Genomic DNA, 26,445 nt, shown 5'->3' with positions numbered 1-26,445 from the left:
GCAACTCCAGGGGCTTGGAACTGAGCGATTTCGGAGTTCAATACGCTAGCGTCTGAGCTGATGCGTAACACACTGTTGGTTTTTAGTGTTTGGTACACTGAATTTTTTATTTTAACTTTAGAGCTTATAAATTTGAACTTACCCCTGTGGTTGGGGGATGCAGATGAAGAATACACCCATGGTATCACCTGCCTGTCGTATGAGGTGACTAAAAAGGAAACAAAGGGATGATCAAATTAAAACCATGATCGAAACAGACTTTCAACCTATTAGGTCATGTTACGTACATTTAGTACGTGTTGAAGCGATGTTAAGTACAGAACAAAGATGGCCAACCGGACACCAGTGGGATCCGAACCAGCAACCTCCCGATTTTGCGTCGGTTGCTCTACCAATTGAGCTGTGGTGGCCTACGCCATCTTTGTTCTGTTGGAAAGGATCTAAGCTACAGGTCTGTTCTGTACTTTACATCTCTTCAACACGTACTAAATGTATGTAACACGATCAAATAGTTTGAAAGTCGGTTTTGATTACAATGCGGTCGTGAAAATTCAATATTAATTAAAACCATGATACTACTTGTAATTAGTACCATCACACAGGGAACACCATGGGTCCCTTTTACTTGTGTGTAGTATCACTATGTTGGATACACAATAGATTTGTGATTAGTAGTGACAGTGTGTGCTCAGGATGCATTTTACAGTACCTGTGATTCGTACCACTATATGAGCGACACCATGGGTGAGCGACACCATGGTTCTGCCTTGCCTATGATTAGTACCCACTATGTGAGGAACACCACGGGATAGTGCAAGTCCCTGTGGTTAGTCCACTCATGTGAAGAACACTATAGGTTCGTGTTGCCTGTGAATAGCGACACAATGTGCGAAACACCATAAGTTATGTTACATGTGCGAATTTCATTACCTGTGAGTAGTACCATAATGTGTGGAATACCGTGAGTCTACACTACTTTTGATTAGTATCGCAACATGACAAATACCATGGTTCTACTTTCCTAGCTATAAGTACCATTGTGAGGGGCCAATGACCTAGTGTTTGGACCCGCTTAGACTACAGGCATCATTGATTCAGTATTGTGCCCTAGAAGCAGTTTCTCAGTCAGTAATACTATTGTTTAACACTAGTGGGGCATTGCGGATCGGATCCACTGATTGTTTTAACTTTATATCCATCCATTCATTCTTCGTCCTCATGTTTTGAATTCTGGTCACTGGAGGATTATGGATTTTTAATTGTCCTTACATTCATCTCATTTCGTGCCATTAGGGGCCGATGACCGAGATGTTAGGCCCATTTAATCAACAGGCATCATCATCATCATCACAGATTTGAACTACAGAGACTTTATATCACTCAGATACTAAACCGTTGAGTTCAGATCTGAAACTACTTGTGCTACTTGCCTAATGATTGTTTATATCACTCAGAGCCTAAACCCTTGTGTTCAGATCCAAAAACTGTTCACGCTACTTGCCTAATGAAAGAGGTTAAGACTTATTTAAAAATTCCTAACTCAACTGGAGATCGAACCTAGCACCCGCTCGGACGGAAGAGCTTAAACATTATTCAAACATCTAACTTTGAGTGAAGAAAAATTGCTGACCCGACTAGGACTCGAACCCAGGGCTCTTTCACTTGGGCAGTAGACAAGCATGCTAACTAAATGACTGTACATTAAAAGCTTGTGTTTAATTGAATCATCTGACTTTTGCACTACAAGAATTGGAAGTTAAATTGCCCGACCCAACCGGGAATCGAACCTGGAGCTTGCTTGGACTCAAAAGAGTTTACGTATAATTCAAATATCTAATTCCAAACTGCAGTCTAACTCAAGCAAGCAATGGAAGTGGATGTGCTGAGTGGAGTGTGCAGGATAATGGTTGGAGTGGAACAATACTGAGTCGCAATAGGGAGGTGGCAATAGCGAATAAAGATGAAAAAACTGAGAAAAGGGAGTATATGAGTGATTTGTGGAAGATGGAAGAGATGGTGTTGGTGGCAGTGGTGGTAACGATGCTGCTAGTTATTGGGGGCATGTAGCTAAACCCCGGCCGGAATGCTAGTGGCAATATGAGCTGGGACGATATGGAGGCTATTAGAGGGATAGTGAGAGAGGTGATGAAGGACGTTTGTACAATAGACCAAGTAAAAGAGATGTTCCAGAACTATTCCAAGATATTGAAGAGTTGGAGAGATGGATAAAAGAGAAAACAGGAGGGACAACAGCAAAGACGGGAAGTAGTGAAGCAAAAATTGTGAAACTAAAAGAGAAAGTTAATATTCTGGAAGAAGAGGTGATGAAATTGAAAAATGTAGAGGCGAACTACTGTCAGCAGCGTATGAAGAAATGTATTTTCATATATGGAGTGAAGGAAGATGTAAAAGAGGCTAAAGTAGATCTCATACATAAAATGGTCGAAGTAATACAGATAAGATGAAGATCAACTTTAGCGAAGTGGATATTGACGACACTGAAAGAGTTAGAAAAGTGAGAGGGAATAGGCCAGTTGGAGTGAAGTTGCTATCAACTTTGAAATGCGGACAATCTGCAAGGCGAAAAAATATGGGTGAGGAGAGATATGGGGAGTGAAGGCAGTAAGTGCATAAACACTTTAAGGAGGCATCTATGGAGGGCAAGACACCAAAGACTTAGAGCGCACATCAGGGGCCAACAGTGGATAGTATCTAACGGCAAGTGGGTGAGACGCTGGCTGGCGGCGAAGCTGCAGCAGATTGATAAGAAGCTAAAGCAAGAAGAAATCATGGAAACAAGTCAAGATGACAGCCAGGCAGCAGAGCAAGACAACGAGGCAAGTGAGGAATGCACGCCAGGGGTCAGTGTACCGAGCAGTCAAGGAGGAGAATTGGGGAGTCAGCAAGTGCTGATAGAAGTAGTTTCACAAGAACCAGAAAGCTCAAATATAAGTAGGCAAGTGCGAAGTAAAGAACAAGGGGCACGTGGTTAAATAAGAGAGCGAGAAGCCATGAATGAACGGAGAAGTTTGATTATGGAGTGAGAAAAGTAAAGTTGTAGACGATAAGGAGGACAAGGTGCACTCCAAAGAACAAAAAAACAAAAAAGAAGGCTTGGAAGTAGAAGAGGATTAGGGCCATAATAACGAGAAGCAAAAATAGGGGAGGAAATGGGGAGGGACAGGAGGGTAAGTCGTAGCTAGACTGGAAGATAGGATTCGTAAATATTGAAGGGTTATTATATAAGCTAGGTAATGAGAAAGTTATAAAAACGGAGGAAAGCATTGACATTGTGGCGCTACTAGAAACTTGGCTTGAATTTGGGAAGGAGATAAAATGGAAAGGGTATGAGGCAAAGTATAAATCCAGAAGGAAAATTCGTGGAAAGGGTAGAATGCCGGGAGGAATAGTTTTATTAATAAAAGAAGAGATAAGTGAACTAATAGAGAAAAAAAAATCTGATGGATGAGGTAATCGGTATCAGGCTTAGTATGGGGAAGGTACAAGGGAGGGAAAAAATATGTCTGGCTTTTGCATATTGTCATCCCCAGAATTCTGCTTACGCGAACAAAAAATTCTTTGAGGAATTATTACTAGAAACAAGTATCATTAGAGGAAAATTTGATGAAGATGGAATGTTGTTATTTGGGGACTGGAATGCTAGAATAGGAGAACTATGCCCTGTTTACAGCAAAGAAGATGAGATGACGATGAGGGTAGGAAGGCGAAGTGCAGATAAAGATAGGAATGGTTATGGATTAAAGATGTTGGAACGATGTGCTGCAAGCAAATTTTGTATTTTGAATGGTTGGTGGGAAGGAGATCGGGGCGGGTTAAGCTGACATTCATTGCGGGACAGGGTGGGAGTGTTATTGATTTAGTATTGAGTTCAGAAGACATGTTAGAGAAATCAAAAAGATGGAGGTAGGTGACTGGGCAGAATCCCATCATGCACCCGTATGGGTGATGATAGAAAGACATGAGAGAGAAATAGAGGGTGGGAAGGAAAGGAGGTGCATTGAGAAGAGCATTAGTTATACTAAATACAGATGGACGGAAAAGACAAAACAGGAACTAGAAGCCCTTTCAGAAAATGAGCTGGATTTAATTAGGTGTGGGTGAGAGGGGGCCTTAAAAGAAGGTCATATTGACAGGGCATTAGAACTAACCGAATACCCAATTAAAAGGGTAGTACAGACGACTAGAGTCCCGAGGAGGATGAAGAAGAGTGAAGAGGGTTTGTACAACAAGGAGTGTAAAGAAATAAGAAAATTAGTGATGGAGGCATTAAAATAATTCAGGGGGAAGGGAGGGAGTGAAGAAAGAATAGCGTTTTGTAACCTAAGAAATGAATACAAATTGAAAATTGCAGAGAGGAAGAAAATTTGGATGAAAGAAAAAGCCGAGCTAATAAATATAGAGTGCAAGATGAATCAAACGGAGAGAGTATGGGACAGAATAAATAAAATTAGTAAGGGAGGGAAGAGGGTTAACAAACCGAATATAGCTTACGACCAATGGCTAGACTATTTCCGAGATTTATTAGGGAAGGTGGGGGTGTCAAGGCAGATTATCCAAGCGTTATATAAGAAGGTATATTGTCTTATTAGATTGGAATAAAATCTGGTGAGCAGTCAAATAGAATGTAAGGGGGAGTTTAAGCAAGGCTGTAAGTTATTGCCCATATTATTTCTTGTGTTCAGTAACGACATTCTACAAGGTCACAGAGGAAATAACTGGGCAGTGCCGGCGGTAAATGGGTTGGAAATACCAGGTTTAATATTTGCCAATGATGGGATCCTTCTAGCTCTAACAAGGGGAGGCTTGTAGAAAAGTCTCAACATGATTGAGGCATTCGCAAGGAAATGGTCCCTGAAAATTAATGGAAGCAAATCGTAGGTGATGGTAGTGAGTAAGAATAAGAGGAGGAAGAATGAAATGAAATCGTCACCACAAGACCTATCTGTGTCGGTGCGACGTAAAACAACTTATATTTTGCATAATATTTTTATTTTCTACCTATTCAATACATAATTGTTTTTGTTGCTAGAAAATCATTTTACTGCAATAATACATTAACAGGGACGTTTCGCTCGACTTCCGAGCATCCTCATCCTTTCTCAAGGTAAAGACATAACATTATTAACCTTACTTATAACTGATTTGTACTTAATTATAATCTTAATGTTAAGTAGTAAAATACATTAACAGAAAGACATTTGTGAACACAATGGAGAGATTAAAATTTAAAATAACAGTGTTAAAATTGGATTAGACATTAATTCTATTAACACTGATGTCCAAAACATGGTAAATCCTAACAATAATGGAAAGATTTGGCTAAAATTCTCATAAATTTCTTTGTTTTTACTAACTCAATTGCTAATGAGCTATTGTATTGTGCTGCTTAAAATTTGAGTCATAAGCCCTATTAAAATTCAATAGTATCTGAGTAAGAAATGTTCACTTTTCATATTAATTTGATGTTTCCTGTAATAATCTATTGATTGTGAATGGCTAGGTACATCTTGTTGGTTGTCTCCCCGAACTAGTCTTGAATTGACGAGTTGACATGTTGCTTGAGAGTTGCTCGTTTTTTTTTATATAAGCTTGGTCAAAAGGGACTTCAAATCTGAGAAACTGGATGTTGATGTATTATCCTTTATGACAATCTTTATGTGTTGGTGCCCTTTGACTTCTGTTATGATGACTCGCGATGCTTCTTGCAGCACGGTGACTGGTAGATAAAAGACACAATAGAACTACAGGCTCCTGGAGTATACCACATTGAATGTAGCTGCAGAGCGTGTTATGTTGGTGAAACAAAACGTCTGATCTCCACCCGCCTAAAAGAACATATCCGTCACACAAAGAACCAAAACACAGATATTTCAGGCGGTAGCCAAGCATTTCTACGAAACAAGGCACGGAATATCATTTGACAAGACGAAGATCCTAGCAGCTATCCCTTGGAATCTGGAAAGTAAAATCCGCGAGGCTATCGAAATCAAGAAATATCTGAACAATATGAATTTAGAGGAATGATATAAAATCGGTAATTCTTCGATGCCTATCATTCCTAGTTTAAAACGTACAGACCACAACATTAACACGCAGGCCGAACCTCCAATTACATAACAGGGCGGACAAGCTCTGCTACCTGGCTGTGACACATACCTTCCAGAATTCTCGTGAGACAGCCAGGGGGCTTACGTCAGCCAGAAATGCTAGGATATAAAAGAACAAGGTCAGGAACCACCCTTGTTAGTGATATTGCTGCCTGGGAGACTGATAACCTCGGATCAAGTTGGGGTATTTCAGTCGCCTTGAAAAAGAATACTGCAATGTATTCAAAATGTCGGCAAACTGTATGTTATGTATAGATAACAACAACATGGTTCAACCTGGAAAATAAACTAAATAAATGCTTTTGTTTTACCGAAGACTAGTGTGAGATATTAACATGAAATACTTTAACAGGCTATGGAGAGAGAATGCAGCAATGTAGTATCAAGTGAGGTCGTGAGAGTATGTACTTCTCAGCAAAAGACTGATGTTACGAGCAAGTTGATTAGAGTTGGATAGGGAATCAACATCTATATCATTTGTTGAGACAGTGAATACAAAGTTCATTGTTTCTGCATTTAGTCTGTTGTAAACAGGATAAGGTTTACCAGAACACAACTTATTTATTTGCTTCACATAGAAATTTACAAGAATGAAACATAAAATTGTCTTGAAGCAAAGTAGATAATTAAGCTTGAGAAAGTTTCTGTTTCTATACACTATGTACACTTTGAATGTATTTACACTAGCTTCTATCTTGAAAAGATAGTTTGTAGGAATGTTCAGTTCGTGATAGTTGAAAACTATCAGTTTCACTAGCATTGATTAGCTAATAGAGTTCCTTCTAACTTGAAGTGTCTGAGTTCATGAGCTTGCACAGAATGACAACTAAGTTCACAATTAGAGAATCTAATGTGTGTGTCGGAGCCTGAGTGAGATTGGGGATGTGTAGAGTACAGCATCGGGGCTCGACTGGAATGAAGGAGCGGGAAATTGGAGCAGTGACCTGAGGTGAAACCTCATACTACCAGAATTCAGTCCACCTGGTCGAGACACATTTTTAAGAGGAGTAGCCTCCGTGTTCGACGTACAGTGTATTTTGGAGCAGGACACTGGGGAGAATCCTGGGGAGTGACAGACAGGGAGCTCCTTTTATACTGCACTCGATGTCACAGGCACGCGCACTGAAGACTGCGCGTCGAGTCTCGAAATATCCACGCTTGCGTGCGTGCGGCTGGCTGGCGCTGAGCGGAGAGAGCGGAGGACATACAACACCCTCCCCTCCTAAATATGCCGATACGGCGTGAAGCGGCGGCGCTGGCGGCGGCTGCGATGCTGGGCAGGAGCTTCTGACGTCACTGTTGTATTGTCCGGAGCTGGGACTGGGCGGAGTGGCGCTGCATCGTCCTGAAAGGAACCCATGGTTATTAAATGGTCTAAAGCTTGTTCAGCAATAGATTTATCTGGCTTAACAAGAGAATCAATAGCCGGATATGGACGGTAGCGCAGGCGTATCTGGTCCTGGTGACGGCAAATGCATTTCTCAGCAGTCTGAATCTCGTAGAGACGATGGCCCAAAGATCTGCGGATGACACCAGGTAACCAGAGCGGGTTTGACTTTAATGTCCTTATGTAGACTCTGTCGTTGACGGTGAACTTCGTTGGCGATGTCTTAGGCTGGGCCGGAAGAGGCTGCAACAGAGAAAGTAAAGTTCTGTGAGGTCGTCCATGGAGCTTTTGTGCGGGAGTGACATTATCAGCGCCGGGCAGAGTTCTGTAGTTGCTTAAGAGTTGTAGCAATGCTTGGTCTTTAGTTAAGCCTGAAGAGACAGCTTTTTTCATACTTTTCTTAAAAGTTTGTACAAAGCGTTCAGCTTCACCATTAGATTGAGGGTGAAAAGGCGGTGCTAGGATATGGCAAATTCCATTATATGTACAGAAATTCTTAAAAGCAGTAGCTGTAAATTGCGGTCCATTGTCAGAAATTAGTACTTGAGGTAATCCTTCAGTTGTAAATATTTTCTGAAGAGCACGAATGGTAGCTTCTGTAGTAGTAGTCGAATTCATATCCACTACATAGGGAAAATTCAATAGAGAATCTATGACGATGAGCCACATGGAATTGAGGAAAGGACCTGCAAAATCGATGTGAACTCGTTCCCATGGAGAAGTAGCAGGAGGCCATGAAGCTAGATCAGAAGACGGGGAGTTCTGATTAATTTGACATTGTTCACAATGGCGGATGAGCTTTTCGATGGCTGCATGAATACCAGGCCAGTAGCAGTGTTGGCGTGCCAGTTGCTTAGTGCGGGATATGCCCCAATGACTTTGGTGTAACAAGTCGAGAACTTGTTTCCGTAGACTAAGTGGGAAGGTGGTGCCTGTTTCCAGGAGTATAACTCCGGCACGAGTCGTAAGACGATGCTGAATACGATGATAAGGCGCAAGGTGGGCAGGAAGTTTGTTCGGAAGAGGCCAGCCGTTGCGGATGTAAGTACGTACTTTAGCAAGTGTATTGTCCTTATCCGTAGCTTTAGCAATGCAGGTAGCGTCAATAGGAAAGCTGGATACGGTGTCTTCGAGTTCTATGTCTAACTGAAGACATTCGGATTCTTGAGAATCGAAGGCGGTATCAGGACCTACTGGTAAGCGAGAGAGGGCATCAGCATTACAATGCTGGGATGTGGCACGATAGGATATCTGATAGGAATAATCAGAAAGGAACATGGACCATCTTTGAAGCTTTCTGACGGAATGCTCAGGGATCTTATTACCAGGATGGAATAAGTGTACTAGAGGCTTGTGATCAGTAATGATCAGGAAATGGTTGCCATAGAGATATTCATTGAAACGGCGAATACCAAAGATGATAGCTAAAGCTTCTTTTTCTATCTGGGAGTACCGACGTTGATGCTCATTAAGTGTCTTCGAAGCGAAGGCGATGGGGCGTTCGTGTCCATGACGATCCTTCTGGGAGAGAACGGTGCCGACGCCGTAATCTGATGCGTCCGTAGCTAGCGTGATGAGCTTGCCAGGCTGAAAATGAGTGAGTTTAACAGCTTGAACAAGGGCTTTGTTGATCGTTTGCCAGGCCTGTTGGCATTGCGGAGACCACTGAAATTTAACACCTTTTTTACGTAGGGCGTTTAATGGAGCTGCAACTGAAGCGAAGTGGGGAATGAACTTGTTATAGTAGTTCGCTTTGCCTAGGAAGGATTGGAGCTGCTTGATGTTCTGTGGTACAGGCATGTTTACAATCGCCGAGACATTCCGTTCACTAGGTTGAATTATTAAAATTATAAAATCCTTTAATTAACAACCACCTACGCAATACAATACATTACTCATTGAATTATAAAATAATCATGAGGTGTCTTAAATAATGGAACATGTTTCGTTCGACATAGCGAACATCATCAGCCGTTAATTTACAAAGATTAGGTCAGGGCCCTGAGCTGAAATGGTAAAAAATGTTAAAAGAGTGACAATGCCGTAATGAAAAGTAAAATGATAACATTAGACTTGAAATTGTAACAATATGTATAGATTAACAGCAAGTATTTGTAGTGGAATACATTGAACGATGGTAGTCTGTAAAGTTAAAACAATCATGAGGTTGTTAAAGTAAAAAAATAGGTATAGAGGACCTTAAAATATATGTCAATGCGTGAAGCGTGGATTAATTATTGATGATGGAGTTCTTTAATTGAGCAAAAACAAAAGTTGAAATAGAGTTTATTGAATAATACGAGTCAAACTGAACCAGTTAAAAGGCGCATGGCGACGAAACTAAGGTTGATATGACGTGAACTCCAGTAGTTAGGAATTCTGTAGGAGAGCCAAATACAATGCCAGAAGGAAACACAAGTTGAACTAGTCCGTATTTACATGCAGCAGTAAAATTAATCGTGTACAACGTAGGACACCAATGGTGGACTCGTTAAAGAGTAACTATAATCTTGAAAGTACGGAGAGTTCCAGCAAACCAGAGATGGATGGAGCAGATTATGGCACAATTGGAGTTAGAAATCCTTGGGACTAGTGTGAAATGTTTCCTTCTGGCATTGTATTTCGCTCTCCTACAGAATTCCTAACTACTGGAGTTCACGTCATATCAACCTTAGTTTCGTCGCCATGCGCCTTTTAACTGGTTCAGTTTGACTCGTACTATTCAATAAACTCTATTTCAACTTTTGTTTTTGCTCAATTAAAGAACTCCATCGTCAATAATTAATCCACGCTTCGCGCATTGACATATATTTTAAGGTCCACTATACCTATTTTTTTTTTACTTTAACAACCTCATGATTGTTTTAACTTTACAGACTACCATCGTTCAATGTATTCCACTACAAATACTTGCTGTTAATCTATACATATTGTTACAATTTCAAGTCTAATGTTATCATTTTACTTTTTATTACGGCATTGTCACTCTTTTAACATTTTTTACCATTTCAGCTCAGGGCCCTGACCTAATCTTTGTAAAGTAACGGCTGATGATGTTCGCTATGTCGAACGAAACATGTTGCATTATTTAAGACACCTCATGATTATTTTATAATTCAATGAGTAATGTATTGTATTGAGTAGGTGGTTGTTAATTAAAGGATTTTATAATTTTAATATATTGTCCTCAATACGGTTCTATTATGAGATTAATTACATGTAACACTAGGTTGAATGCCGTGTTTATCAAGGATGTGTCCCAGGTAGTGAACTTGCGGCTGAAAGAAAGTGCATTTAGTGAGATTCGCTCGTAGGCCATTGTCTTTCAACTTCGTGAGAAGGAGGCGCAGATTATGGAGATGTTCTTGATGATCTTTGCCGGTCACAATAATATCATCGAGGTAGTTAGCACAACCGGGAATGAAGGCAGTGAGTTGAGCTAAATAGCGTTGAAAAATAGCAGCTGAGGAAGAGACGCCAAACGGGAGACGGTGGAGCTGGAGTAGTCCGATAGGAGTGTTGAGTGTGAGAAATTGCTTGCATTCTTCATCTAAAAGTAGCTGTAGATAGGCTTCTTTAAGATCCACTCTAGAGAAGAATTGTCCACCAGCTAGACGACGGAATAAGTCCTCCGGACGGGGAATGGGAAATACATCTGTGTCAATTTGTGAGTTGATCGTAGATCGGAAATCACCACATAGTCGTACATTGCCATCAGGTTTCTTGATTACAACTAGAGGAGTGGCCCATTGACTGGAATTGACTGGTACCACTATTCCATCTTCTACCCATCTTTCTAACTCCTTAGTGACCTGGTCTTGAAATGCTAGGGGTACTGGACTTGCTTTGAAAAACGGCTTAGCTCCGGATTTCAGCTGTATGTGAGCTGTATAGTTTCTGGCGGTTCCGAGCGTAGAGTCGAAGACTTCAGGAAACTGCTCGAGGAGAGCCGTAATATCAGAAGTAGGTTGCAAAGTAGATACTACGTTGATGTTGTCATGAATCTGGAAGCCGAATAAATTAAAGAGATCCATGCCCATAATGTTCGATGCGGTGTAGTTGTTGACTACAAGTAGTGGAATGACCTTCTGAATTCCTTTATAACTGGCTGGAAGCGTGATTTGGCCTTTAATGTCAATCTTCCGTTTGTTAAATGTAACAAGCTGGATGTCAGCTGGAGAGCATGAAGGTGAACCTAAGTCGTGATATTTAGCCAGGTTAATGATAGAGACAGGTGATCCAGTGTCTAACTGAAAATCGATAGAGCGATCAGAGAATGATAGAGGAACGATGATCTTGTGAGAATTCTTGGTAGGAAGAATAAGATTTATCTGATCAACTTCCATGTCCTGTCGGGGCTGTATACGCTTCGGGCGCGCTGCAGGAGTCTTAGCAGGGCGGAGCAAACTCTGACATACAGTCTTGATGTGACCTACTTTATTACATCTTTCACAAGTGGCTTTGAAAAAACGACATGCACGACGTTCATGATGTTTGAAACATCCTCTGCAGGAAGGCGGGAGTTGCGACTTGCTCTTAGAAGTGGGCTTCCTTATAGAAGAACGAGAGGGAACCGGGCGAGCATGCTTGGCAGAGAGCGACTTGGCTGCGCGGTTCAAGGTAGCAGATGACTGGCGGGCTGGGGTAGAGACTTGAGCGACTTCGTGTTTAGAAGCTATTTCTGCGGCAGTTTTAGTAGTAAGTTTGTATACCGTAGCAATACGCTAGACGCCTTCTAAAGAAGGGTTGCTCTTCTTGACAGCGTCAAAACGAACTTTGTCCTCAGGAGTATGCAGAATGACCATATCCCGAATGAGGGAATCGGTATAGGGCGTACCACAACCGTCCTTGGAACATATAAACTGGCAGGGTTTAGCTAGACCTCTTAATTCTGCTATCCACTCAGCATGAGTCTGATGCGGTTGCTTTCTGCTCTGAAAAAATTTGTAGCGAGCGGCCACTATGTGTGGGGCTTTAGCATAGTGTTCAGTAATACGGGCCAAGAGCTGTGCGAATGGCACTTCAGAGAGGTGCTCCTCTGGACTTAATTTTTGTAGTAATTCGCACGTAGCATTGCCAACCGAACTGAGAAATAGAGCACGTTGGCGCTTGTCATCCGTGACGGAATGGCATATAAAATGCTGCTGTAGGCGGGCGAAATAGACTGACAAGTCTTCCTTAGCCGGATCAAAAGCAGAGAACGGAGGAAGTGCTGAGGGCTGTGTAGAAACAGAAAGAGCTTGAATAGCTGTGAGTAATGCTGCTTGTTGTTGCTGCTGCATGAATTGCTGTTGTTGCTGTTGGAGAGCCTGCAATACGGCAGCGAGCTGGTCGGCTGTAGCCATGTTGAGATGCGTGAGAGAACAAAACTTGTGTAGCAGCGTGTACAGAGCTGGCTGGAGGCGAGACCTTCACAGGAACAGCTGGGAGTGTGTGAGAGAGCAAGCAAGCGAAGCGTGCCTGACAGGTGCTGCGAGAGAGAGAGAGAGAGAGAGAGAGAGGGAGAGCCTTGGAATGTAGGCTGACTGTCCGTAGTTCGAAGGAGGCTAATAGGCGCACTGTAGAAAAGGCTAACTGCTGGTAGAGTCCGTACAGGTTCCAATGTGGAGTGGTGATAGTTACGGAGTATAGTGTCATTTTGCCAATGAGTTGACGATACACTGTAAGAGTTTGTTTCCTTGTCGCGAATGAGTTGACGAAAGAATGTAAGCAGTTTTGCACCTCGTTGCGAATGAGTGGGCAACACACTGACCACTGTTGTACTTCATCGCCAATGTGTCGGTGACAGATTGCACACAGTTTTGTACTTCGTCGCGAATGAGTTGGTGGCAGATAGCACGTAGTTTTTTACCTCGTCGCCAATGAGTTGTGTTGTAAACAAGATAAGGTTTACCAGAACACAACTTATTTATTTGCTTCACATAGAAATTTACAAGAATGAAACATAAAATTGTCTTGAAGCAAAGTAGATAATTAAGCTTGAGAAAGTTTCTGTTTCTATACACTATGTACACTTTGAATGTATTTACACTAGCTTCTATCTTGAAAAGATAGTTTGTAGGAATGTTCAGTTCGTGATAGTTGAAAACTATCAGTTTCACTAGCATTGATTAGCTAATAGAGTTCCTTCTAACTTGAAGTGTCTGAGTTCATGAGCTTGCACAGAATGACAACTAAGTTCACAATTAGAGAATCTAATGTGTGTGTCGGAGCCTGAGTGAGATTGGGGATGTGTAGAGTACAGCATCGGGGCTCGACTGGAATGAAGGAGCGGGAAATTGGAGCAGTGACCTGAGGTGAAACCTCATACTACCAGAATTCAGTCCACCTGGTCGAGACACATTTTTAAAAGGAGTAGCCTCCGTGTTCGACGTACAGTGTATTCTGGAGCAGGACACTGGGGAGAATCCTGGGGAGTGACAGACAGGGAGCTCCTTTTATACTGCACTCGATGTCACAGGCACGCGCACTGAAGACTGCGCGTCGAGTCTCGAAATATCCACGCTTGCGTGCGTGCGGCTGGCTGGCTCTGAGCGGAGAGAGCAGAGGACATACAACATAGTCCATCCATCTTTCGAGTTAAGGAAGGTCTACTCAGTGTTCTCCCGAGGACCTACTTGATGGGCGCACCGCCCTGCCATTTTTACAAGCCGCCCAGCTAACATAACCTAGGTCATTGCTAGTTACATAATATTCATACATATTTGAATCACTGGTTGCTCCAAATTATATTGTACATACTGTAAAACTGTTTATTTACACAATAAATCTTCATTTTTATCAGCATAATTTCTTCAGTTACATCGGATGTTAAATGTTTAGCTTGACTGTCATGTAGTGTAGTGACATTGTAATTGACATTGTAATTCACTATTTCATGTCTGTTATTTAATCACACTGATTTAACATCTTGTATAATGTATATGCTTATGCCTATGCCTATTCTCACATTTTGGCTGAAGATGACGCCAAACAGCGTCGAAACTAGTTCCAAGTGTAAATATATGTTGTAAATAAACTTATAACATTTATTTGTATTGAAAAGGTGGACCCTTTTAAGTTTCCTATCTTACGTTCTCAGTTCAATACGGACAAAAAATGAAATTCTTAGATTTAAATGTAGTGTAGCGCTCGAGCAGTGTCTGGATTGACGTGGAATCGCATACGTGCATTCGATTCCGCATGACGTCACAAACCCATGTGGCACTCCACAGCAACCGAGTGGTAAGCCCCAGTGTTAGGCCTATATGATTATGAATGAGCAGTAGTCAAACCCCACTTTCAGCAGCCCTGAAAATTGTTTTCCATGGTTTCCCATTTTCACACCAGGCAAATGTTGGGGCTGTACCTTAATTGAGGCCACGGTCACTTCCTTCCCACTCCTAGCCCCTTTCTATCCCATCATCGCCATAAGACCTATCTGAGTTGGTGGGATGTAAAGCAACTTGTAAATCAAATGTAAAAAGAGCGACGTGTAGAACGCTAGATGTTTGAATACTCTTGTCTTGTTCGTGATAATAAGACTAAAATAGTTATATTTTGCAGTTAATGTTTACCTGTCTGATATTATTGTCTCTGGGAGGAATAAACTGAAATTTTAGCATGTTCATTTTTTACGTAGTATTCTCTGCCCGGCTAATCATTCCTACCACCCAGCTAACGAAAATTTCTGGAGAGAACACTGCTACTGGTAGCTGAGAGGCAAGCAAGCTGTGTTCAGAACTGAAAAAAAAAAATATTGCCCTACACATGACTGGGAATGGAACCCAGGGCTCTTCCCTTTGGACTGCTGAGTATCATGCTAAGAATAGTACCAGAACTAAAAAAAAAAAAACTTCCCACTACATTTGACTGGGAATTGAACCAGGCAGCTCTTCCTTCTGGACTGCTGACTATCAAGCATAACTAAATAATTATGCAAAAAAAGTTTGCGTGTTTAATTCAAATACATCTGACCTTTGAGCTACAAGGAATTAAAAGTTAAAATCCGTGACATAGTGTCCACATTTCGATTCTAGGTTGCTTGCTTGAAACTCATGACCAGGGAACGGATTTATATGTACTAATAATTATTGAAATATTTACATATATATTTAGTTATTTTTATTGAAATATGGAATTATATATGGACTTAAAAATTACACACACAACATTAATTTCTATTTAATATCAAAGTTCAAAGAAGCTAAACAAAGTAAATCTACATGCAACATAATGTTGCACTTCTCATTTTAATATATTTGAAGAACACACAATCTTTTATTCTCTGTTGCCAAAACAATGGATTACAAAATTTTCTTATAAGTGCTGGAAAGTGAATCTTCTCCTGTTATCTCTAAGGATAGATTTATATTGACTGAAACTGCGTTCAACATTGGAAGAGTTAATGGGGGATATTTCAACTTCACAATATCTGCTGGGGTTAAATCCAGTGTTAATTTTACACTTAAATCTCCACACAACATTGCAGCAACCTTTGTTATTTCTTCGTATCCAGGGTTCTTTGAAAGTACAGTGGGCTTCTTAATGTTTGCTACATCTGCAACTTTACCTGTACCACGATTTAGTTGTTCCACAGTTTTATTCACAATTTCACAACTTTCAGAAAGTGAGAGATGCAAGTTTTGGAGACTTTTCAGTGTTTTTGTGATGCATGAAAAATTATGCTGAATATAACATAAGTCATTTCTCACACTAGTATCGCAGACAACTGTTTTTGCGGCTTCAGTTGAGGCTGCACCTTCAGAGTCCATGGCATGCAGAACGTTCTTAATACAGTCTATATATTCAACATAATATTCAACCGCTTGCAGCCACGTACCCCACCTAGTTAGAATCGGCTCAGGCGGCAATGGAATCTCTGAATCTCTGAGTACATTTCTTTCAAAAGATGAACTTTTCTGTGGGCTTTGAGAAAAACTTTTTTCACTGAGGAAATCAATAAATCTACTTTGGGGTAACTGCCTCTTACCACATGTGTAGCATGTGCTACACATGTTAAATGAGTTATCTTAGGATATACAACACATCAAGCTTCTCCGGCTTTTATCATAAAAGGTGCGGCATCGCTATTAAAAAGTAACATTTTATTATACTTAACTTCCTGTGGCCAGAGGATACCCATAGCCTCATTGAACAGTTTTGCTATAGTTTTGTTATTGCACTTTTCTACAACATCACAGTGTAAGAGAATCCGTTTACAATAATCTTCGCTTAACAAACCAATGATTACATTACGAATTAGCCTGCCTTCCTTGTCTGTTGTCTTTAATCTCTTGCCTTATCTTCCGAACAGTTTCATCGTATATGGCCGAACAGTACGTTTTTCTGAACGTTGACTCATTCGGAATGGATCGTTTAGTATATTTCTCGAGGAATTCCCTGAAGCACAGATTATTCAGTTTGAAGAGAGGTATGTCAGCAGAGATGAGAGCATGGCAGAGATCGGTGCTGAACTCGGACGTTACACTGAAAGTTGCTGGTTGTGTCAGAAACAACTGTCTCTGCTTGGAATCTCGTTGTTTGTTAGCCTGGTGTTTACTGGTTGAAACGTGCTGTTGCACAAGGAACCTTTGAGTAGATGTCACTGTACAATGACACAAATTAGAAAATAATATCTTACTGTCAGTTGATAAACCATCATCTTTAAATTCTGATACGAAACTTTTCAATTTTAAACTGGTTGACTGAGCTACTTTAGGCATATTGTAACAACATTAATGTCTTCTGTGAATATCAATATACAACTGCACACAGTGAACATACAATAACACTATGATCCATCTCACCGCTAATTCAAACTGTGAATGACTGGTAGGGAACTAGATGGAGTTATGAAGCAATCAAAGGGAATGCCCGAATTATGAACTAATCCAGAAACCACTAGCACATCGTCGATGAATGAGATTTTCCTAGTTACGAAATTATGGTACAGACACAGTCGATGTTACGTAATGCAGCTTATCAGTGCTGTAAGTGTGATTCAGATAGTCACGGTACTGACCGGCTGAGCTTCACCACTTCCAGGCTCAACGTCTCTCTTTCTTCGCACCGCTTATCAGCTTATTTTATCAGCCCAGAGGTGGACAGGCGTGATAATGACCTGCACACCAGTTAAAATAATTTTTCGAACATAGATTTTTAATTTATTTCTCCTGCTAATTTAATATAATTTAATACTTTTTAGCCAAAATATGGACTATATTGATTTTAATGACGAAGAATATGGAATGTGCTAAACTCCAAAATATGGAAAACTATGGAAAATGAATATTTTTCAACGCCACGTGTCATGATTCGTAAAGATAATGAAAAATATAATTAATTTTAGCTTCCTAAAGAGATATGTATTTACATATAAATCCGTTCCCTACTCATGATAATGGCTAACAAGCCGTGTATATTTAATTAACTTTGGCTAGACAGTAAAGTGTTTCCGGAACTGAGTGGTCGGTTGGACATAGTGGTAAATGATGCAACTTCAGAATATTGTAAAGTGTGTTGTAAATCGTTCAAACTTAGTAACATGGGTAAATAAACAGTCCCTTCTCATGCTAAAGGACTTACTCATATAAAATACATGAAAGCTAAGTCCTCCCAGCCAACAATTTCTTTCTTTGTAAAGAACACCTCTACTTCATCTCCACTTGAAGATACTCAGCCAAGAGTTAGCACTACATCCACAGCTAGAAAGGAATTAGCAGTGCCGGGAACAAGTCAGAGGAGTTTAAAGACTTTCAGCGTGAATGAAGATTATGTTACATCGGCTGAAGGCACATGGGCTCTCCAGGTTGTCAACGCTTGTGATGAAACCTCCGCAGCATTCAAAACAACGTTCCCAGGCAGTAAAATTGCTCAAAACTTTACTATGTGCAAGGCTAATCATGGATTAGCCCCATAGTTTAAAGAAAGTTGCCAAAATGACTTATGACAGTGCTGTAACTACATTGTTTATTTTCATGAATCATTAAACAAATTTGTCCAAAGAGGACAAATGGACTTGTAAGGTTTTGGGATGTAAATCTGGAAATAGTTGCAACAAGTTATTGGAATAATGTATTTTTAGGCAGGGCAACTGTGGATCACTTATCAGATGGGTTTATACATAGACTCTCCTTACCTTTAGGAGATATGTTGCAAGTCTCAATGGATAGGCCGAATGTTAACCTCAGTTTTTAAAATACTTGAGAATGATTTGCAAGTGCTAAAGCTGAGGGCAAATCTCTTCTCGATATAGGCATATGCAGTTTGCATAGGGTGAATACAGCCATGAAAACTGGGATCTCCAAAATTGACTGGGACCTTTTTAATTTTTGCATGTCTCTAAGGAGAAGATGAAAAATATGAAGATCTCTGGTCTGTAATGAAACTTTGTTTAATTTAATCCCATGGTAATGCATTTGTTGAGACAGGCTTTTCTGTCAATAAACATTTACTAGTCTAAAATCTTCTAGAAGAATCACGTGTGTTCTAGGGAATAAGTTTTGATAGTGTGAAACACGTTGTTGGTTCGAGGAATGTTATCAATAGAATGTTGACCTCTATCCAAGCTTCAAGAAGAAGGTATCAGTCATACCTGAAAACCAAAAAAGAAAAGCAATCAGAAGAGGAAAAGAAGAAAATGGAGAAAAGGAAAATTGAATTACAATTGAAAGATTTGGAGGAAAAAACAGAAAAAAGTTGAAAATTGAAAGAGAAAAGCAGGATGCTGAACTTGAGAGGAAGAAAATTAAAACAAAAACAGTAATCTTTTCTTTTTCATTACTCTCTTTTCTGACTGAATTGTCTTCAAATTTGAAAACTGTTTTGAATATAGACCTAGACTAATTTTAATTCATTATATTCACCTACATTACAAACACAAGTTAATTGCTTTGATCTCAAGAGTGTTTTAAATCCACATAAAATAGTATTAGATTGATGTGCTATTTTTTTTTTCTTTTTCGTGTTTGAATTACTCTAGTAATGAGTCATTTGTACTTTGTTCCTTGGAAATGATAAGATAAGGGTATATGTTACATGTTACCATTAAAATATTTGTTTATATGTAAAGTGCCATCAACGTAATTGTTTTTCCATAAATAATTGAAGAAAAAGGAAGTGGAGAGAGAATTGGGCCAGCTGTGGGGTATGGTGGAGGCTGGAATTTCCTTTTTTATTCCTTGTAAAACATGCTGTTCAGCGAATTAACTTGTCACTCAGTTTTCATGAGTCAGCGAAATTTTTCTTAGTATGTCAGGGAAAGTCAGGGAAACTTGAGAGAACATTTCTGTGGACACTATGCCTGACTGACTGAGAATTGAACCTAGGACCCTCTTGGACTGAAGACTTAAAAACGCAATTAAATTATATAACTCTAAGCTACAGTAAATTAAAAGTAGAAATCCCCGACCCGACTTGGAATTGAACCCAGGTGGATTGCTTGCTATCATGCTCCTGCCAGCAATTATTCCGGCTGCCCCTTACATGTGGAGCAGACGCCCTTGCAGCCGCCCCTAACACGGGAAACAAATGCTGCTCATCAATAGTATACTTATACTGTTCCTTGAGTACTGGTCTGCATCTTCCGCAATCTCTAACGTTCCGAAGTCCATCTTCTCCACTGTAGGTCCTGTTCAGCTCTTAGCTGGGACCCTTACCAGATGCTACACACCGGGTCAGTGTGCTCTGGGACTCTCATAGGCAGAGGCCTCCGAAGATGGTCCCTAACTGTTACCTGCCAGACAAACTGCTGTGTTATATTGCTTGGCTACTATGGATTTTCCGTAGTCTTAACTGATTTCTCACATGGTACTATGGCAGTGCAGAAGGGGTACCGATTTACAGATTTTACGAATCCGATGGTCAAAACTTCACTATAGGCCTTATTCATTTTATCATGTCCTATTGTGAAGTTACCCTAACATGTAAGAGGCAAATATGTTCATTCCGAAAGCCAACAACACTCGGATCAAACTCTGTTTTACTTGTTTATATGAATTGTGCAACGTCTTCCATCTTCACGAAATTTTGAAGGGAACTCGAGGAATGCAGTATGGCTAGTTGTGAGACAATGAACACGGTGAAACACGCAATGGTAATCCAGTACAAGCATAAGCTCACCGGTTAGTCACCTTGGAGAAATCATTACAAGCATCATTTAATACCGTGTAACTCCGCCCAACCACCTGGATCCACAGGTATGTCACATCCAGGTTAAACCACTCGCTGACGATTTGATTGCACAATCCCACCAAATTGCAGGGATGCTGATGTCGATGTTTTACCCGCTGTTCCAACATGTCCCACGGGATTCAAGTCGGGTGATTTTGCAGGCCGTTCGAGATGTAATAGGATGGGGCAATGTACATAAAACCAGCCACGCATGCGTCCAGCAAGATGAATTTTTCTGTTATCTTGAGAAATCGAGATATCAATAGCATACTCTCATCATGCAGATGTTGACTGAAAGGCAGCACCTAATCATGCATGTTAGTGGTCACCTCAGTGAGCGGGCCCAATCCATGATACGAACACCACAGACCCACATGACCTTGCACACATCCAGGATGAAGTGCTTCACGCGACAACGTGCATCATTGGAATACAGGCAAAAAGACTGTGATTCGTCAGACCACATTACGTTCCACCAGACGAGCAGCTTTATGTGCCTGTGTGAACAATGGCCTCTTGCCAAGTGACATTGCATGCATTTCCTGTAACAGTGTTCTTTTGCTAACAGGTTGGGATGGACCTTCATTCACTGACTGCAGGAATTCTGTTGGGTTTGGAAGCGGTTTTGTTTCACAAGCCGTGAAACTCATCTCCGGTCCCTCTCAGTCAGGATATTTTTCCGACCACAATTCTGACCGCATGTAGTACACCACAGCTTGTAGACACATTGAACAGTCCACTGTGAAACACCAACAAATCCAGCAACTTCCACGCAACGGCCACTCTGTCACGTCCTTAGATGTTGACGTACACTGAAACATCAACGTCTTGCTGATCGCTACTGCCTTATGCTCACCTCCACTTAGCGCTGAGGTATGTTATTAACTGGTTTATTGGAAAGATAGCTGCTTCTTTACATTCTAGAAACAATTTCCTGCACTGTTTGTTGTTTGTGTGCTGTACCAATCTAGAAATCAGATCTCACTGATGTCCACAAGCCAGACACGATGTTTGCTTCTGTTTGATGGCCAGTGCTGTACGGGTTTAACCTGATTGGTAGTTCTCTAACATGGCAGAATCTTCAGTTTTAGCTAGTGGTCATATTTTGTGCAGTAGAGTGTACATCATTCAAGGCCTTAACCAGGATTTTTTCGGAGGGTGTTCAGATTTTTTTTTTTTTGGGGGGGGGGGACTTTGAAGGGAAGAGCAAATAAAAATGCTATACGTTTAGTCGTTAAATATTATATTTGCCTTCATTCGTGTTGGTGAAGATAGGACTCGTGGTCCTCTCTTCCGTTTAACCACACTTCTTTACCAGTGTACATATGAGAAAAAAAAATGTTATCAAACAAAAAAGTGAGCAGTACCTTTTACCAGGTGAATTCGTAACAGTCTAGTGGCTAACGGAATATGACTACAAAAAGTTCCATCTTTTTTTAAATGGAAGAAAATAAAAAATGTCTACAATTAATAATTTTTTTATAAATTTGATGTGTTTTTTAAAAAGATGTTCTAGCAGCTTGATGACATAAAAATATTTCTTAATGAAAATAAATTTTAATTGCAAATTATGTCATCTGAGGCTCATATTTTTCATTTAACAGTTTATTCTTTTTCTGTTACTTTTCCCTCACCTTGGTGTGGTTACAAGATCAAACTGTGGCCTGTTTTATGTGTGTTTCTGTGGTGGTTGGTAGGGCAATGTGTCATGTGAATATGAAGAAGTGCTTCAAAACCCAGTCCCCTAGTCAGGGGAATTAACCAGGCGTGATTAAAATCTCTGACCTGGCTGGAAATCAAACTGAGGACCCTCTGAACCTAAGGCCTCAATGCTGACCATTCAGTCAAGGAGCCAGACTTTGTTCCTATTTATGTATTGTAAATTTCATTAATGTACACATTACATTTATAGTCATGAATTTAGAAAAAAATCACTGCTTAGAAATTAATTTGTTTATAACTTTTACAATATTTTTAATTTTGCAATATTACTTATATCCAGAATATCTTTCATTAAGTGCAATTGAAATATAATTCTTTCATTTGAGTAATTTTGGTGAAATAGGAGCCACTTCACGATATTACCAGTTTCACTTCATTCTTCAAGGTTTTCTGTCATGAATTAATTTTTCAAAAGATGTGTAGATGATGAAGGAAATGTTCTTTTTGTAGTGTTGCTGTTAGTATCAAATGTGGCATTTTGACATCATTTTGTAAGGAAAAATTTGTTCATACCATTTTTGAGATCAATATACAGTGCATAACAGTCTTATTTCTACACCAGTGTGTTGCAATGAAATAACAGTTAAACTGTTGTATACAATTATTGTGTTGTATTTTTTTACCCATGTCGTAGTAGATACACTAACAAACAATGTAAGTGATCTTACAATTTCACATGAATACAATTATGTACCAATACCGGGCATTTTATCGTGCAACAATCTTGTTTGTACACTTACAGAAGAAAATTAAAAGTTCACTCAAAAAGCACTTGTTAATAACCCGATGAGTATCCTGTGGCCTTGAGAACTGCCTTGCACCTTCGCTGCATGGAATGAACCTGTTTCTCGCCTTTTTTTGGGTCGGCTTTACCCCACTCTTCGTTGACTATACTTCTTAACTGCTCAAGTGATTGAGGTTTCCTTGCATGAACGCTTCTTTGTACATTGACCCACAAATGAATGGATGAAAACTATAACGGTATAAGTAGCATTTTGATCGTTAAGAAAAAAAGGCATTTAAACATCTTAACACTCGTATAAAGCATGCTATTTGTAGTTATACCCCCTATCACTAGAGCGCAGAATATTACTGCTATGACTTGTATCTCTTTGCTGGTGAAAGGATACATCCTCCCGGAGTTACATCCTGCACTTAACTCATTTTTTTTTTTAATGTCACTTATACCGTTATGGTTTCCATCCATTCAAATGTTCTATGGGGTTTAAGTCAGGGGATTGGGCAGGAGTTTGCAGTTGCTTTGGTACATTCCATATCAGCCACTGCTTGCAAATATTAGCTCTATACCAAACCAAACCCCATGGCACTACAGCCCTTGAAGGGCCTTGGCCTACCAAGCGACCGCTGCTCAGCCCAAAGGCCTGCAGATTATGAGGTGTCATGTGGTCAGCATGACAAATCCTCTCAGCCATTATTCTTGGCTTTCGAGACCAGGGCTGCTATCTCATCGTCTGATAGCTCCTCTATTCTAATCACGTTGGCTGAGTGGACCTCGAACCAGCCCTCAAGTCCAGGTAAAAATCCCTGACCTGGCCAGGAATCGAACCTGGGGCCTCCAGGTAAGAGGCAGGGACGCTACCCCTACACCACGGGAATATCAGCTATATGCTTGGGGTTATTGTCCTGCTGAAGGATGTAGTGAGACCCCAACCCCCATTTTTACTGCAATCTGTTTTACATGTTCTTTAAAATGTTTAAATATCCCCATCTGCCCATGATGCCATTGATGATTTCCATATTTTCCACTCCACAAGATGACATGCACCCGCAAATCATAATTGATCTGCCTCCATGTTGTATGGTGGGTAGCATATTTGCAGGTTTATTGGCTGTATTTACTTTTCTCCATACATAACTTTTTTTTTCTGGACCGTATAAAGATATTTTGATCTCATCTGACCAAATAACTTTGTTCCAGAACGTACATTCTAGCTTGTCAATTTTTCTTAGTAATGAGCGGTCTTTTCCGTGGTCACCTACCGTAATAATCATATTTCCACAATACCCTACAAATTATCTGACTTGATATTTTCTTCTTAGTACACCCTTCCAGTATTATGCGGATCTTAGGCATACTTAATTGTGGATTCTTTTTTTACTTCTTTCACAATATAACGTTTATCTTGCCTATTTAGTATCTTTTCTTTTGCTTTTCTTGGCAAATTCTTTGTGGTTCTTCTATATCTGAATTTGTTCAACACAAAGTGCATTGTGGAATGCGGTTTATTTACTTTGCATCCAATTTCACGCAGAGAATGCCCTTGCAATCCAAGAGATACAATTACATTTTTTAGTTCGTCACTTAACTCTGTTCTTTTACTAATTATGTAACACACGGCCTGGTGCAATAACTGCGAAACTATACACACTAGCACAGCACATACACACCAGCTAACTAGAAGTGTTCCCGAGCAAATACAAGGTAGTGAACGTGTACAAACAAGACTGTTGCAAGCAAATAGGCCACTACACAACTTATTTCACTCCTGTTCTTTTAAAATGATGTACCGAGACTTTTGATCGCTAACATCAAGTTCTCTATGCCTTTTGCAATAACTTATCCAAGTCTCGTGCATTGGTTATGTACTATTTATAAATCATAGAGACATTGTATCTGCTAAGTGGGGTTTACAAACGAGACTGTTGTGCACTGTATATATATATTAAGTGGGAAAGAATTATAGTTTTTGCTGGTATAGAAAATCTTCAGTATACAAATAAATGTATAAACATTGCTCTGCAGTGAATTTTGCCCTCTGAATACATCTATATACAGTACATAAGTATATTTCTGTATAAAAACTGCTTAAAATCATTTCATCCCCATACTCCAAGATAATATAACACTCAACTGAAAGAAACACATATTGCAATAACGTTTATTATTCTGATTTATATATTTTATAATATGTTTACATCAAATTTGTTGGTGTGCATTAATGCTAAAATGAGTGACTGAGGAGATCACAATCAAAGTATCACTGATAACAATTTAACTGGCAGTCAAAACTTTGCAATGGTGAGACTTAACTGAATACGATTTTAGACTGCAACTTTTCTTCCTTTCTTCATTTTACTGAAAAATTGACACTTTAGATGGGAAAACAAAACTAACTTGGGACCTATGACAGGAGGAAGGTACTCTGCATCTGTTTGATTTTTTTCTCAAATTTCTATGTCTCTGAATCTGTACTATCTGCATGTGTTGGATTATCCTCGGCTGGAAGCCTCTTATTGCCAGACCTTATTTTCATACTCGTGAGCCAGGGATTAGCTCTTCGTTAATCAGCTGACGCAGGTAAGGGTTTTAATGGTTATTATTGCTGCTTAAAGGAGCCCACCATCAAGGTTATTGGCCCCAGATAAAGGTTTTATTAATGTAGCTACTCTTAGTTAGTTATCACCACAAACTATTTAAAAATAATTAGTTTTCGTTTATAAACAAGAACACACGAGAACTATTTGGGACGAAGTCTAGTAGGACTCTGAAAAATTGGAAACAAAAAAAAATTTTGTTTACAAAATGAATGGGTTATTTGAATTCTTTACTATAGGCTATATACGAGGTGGGGCAATTAAATAACGTGACTGCACCCTCGTACTCCGTGGTCGCATGGTGGGAGGTTGTCATTAGACCTTGATCCTTCCTGAGCAAGCACACTTCGTTTCGGACGCTGTTGTGTAGTCATGGACATAAAACTCGAGCAGCGCATTAACCGGAAATTCCTAGTGAAATTAAAGAAATCACCCACAGAATGTTTTCAAATGTTAAAGGATGTGTTTGGTGACAATGCTATGTCATGTGCACGAGTGTGTGAGTGGCACAAACGGTTTACTGAAGATGATGAACGTCCCGGACGACCTGTGACTGTCAGAAGTTGCATGTTCTATAAATTTGAGCGAAATCGGTGGTGATGAGTAGGGAATGCCCCCTTGTTAGACTACTTCGGCAACACGATCAAGGCTACTTCATTTCAACAAACAAACAAGAAGTGACTCTCTACCCAGATATATTCCACCTTGTATATGTTGTTC

The 26,445-nt window shown here is 40.0% G+C and overlaps 1 protein-coding gene across 2 annotated transcripts in view; it reads left to right on the top strand.

The window, feature by feature from the left end:
* LOC136864820 (protein C-mannosyl-transferase DPY19L1) overlaps window positions 1-26,445 on the top strand; it is a 573,453-nt gene that overhangs the window by 448,723 nt on the left and 98,285 nt on the right. The window contains exon 12 of one of the 2 annotated variants that reach the window (XM_067142261.2): window positions 21,236-21,534. The exons of the other annotated variant lie outside the window; for it this stretch is intronic. Within the exon in view, the coding sequence (XP_066998362.2) occupies window positions 21,236-21,372 (137 nt within the window). The 3' untranslated portion in view covers window positions 21,373-21,534. Of the gene's footprint in view, window positions 1-21,235; window positions 21,535-26,445 lie in introns of those variants that run through there. 2 annotated transcript variants of the gene reach the window in all.

Source organism: Anabrus simplex, chromosome 2 (assembly GCF_040414725.1).
Source record: "Anabrus simplex isolate iqAnaSimp1 chromosome 2, ASM4041472v1, whole genome shotgun sequence".
In the NCBI taxonomy this organism is placed as follows: domain Eukaryota; kingdom Metazoa; phylum Arthropoda; class Insecta; order Orthoptera; family Tettigoniidae; genus Anabrus; species Anabrus simplex.
The sequence above is the reverse complement of the archived record's forward strand: the minus strand, read 5'-3'. Positions and strand labels throughout refer to the sequence as shown.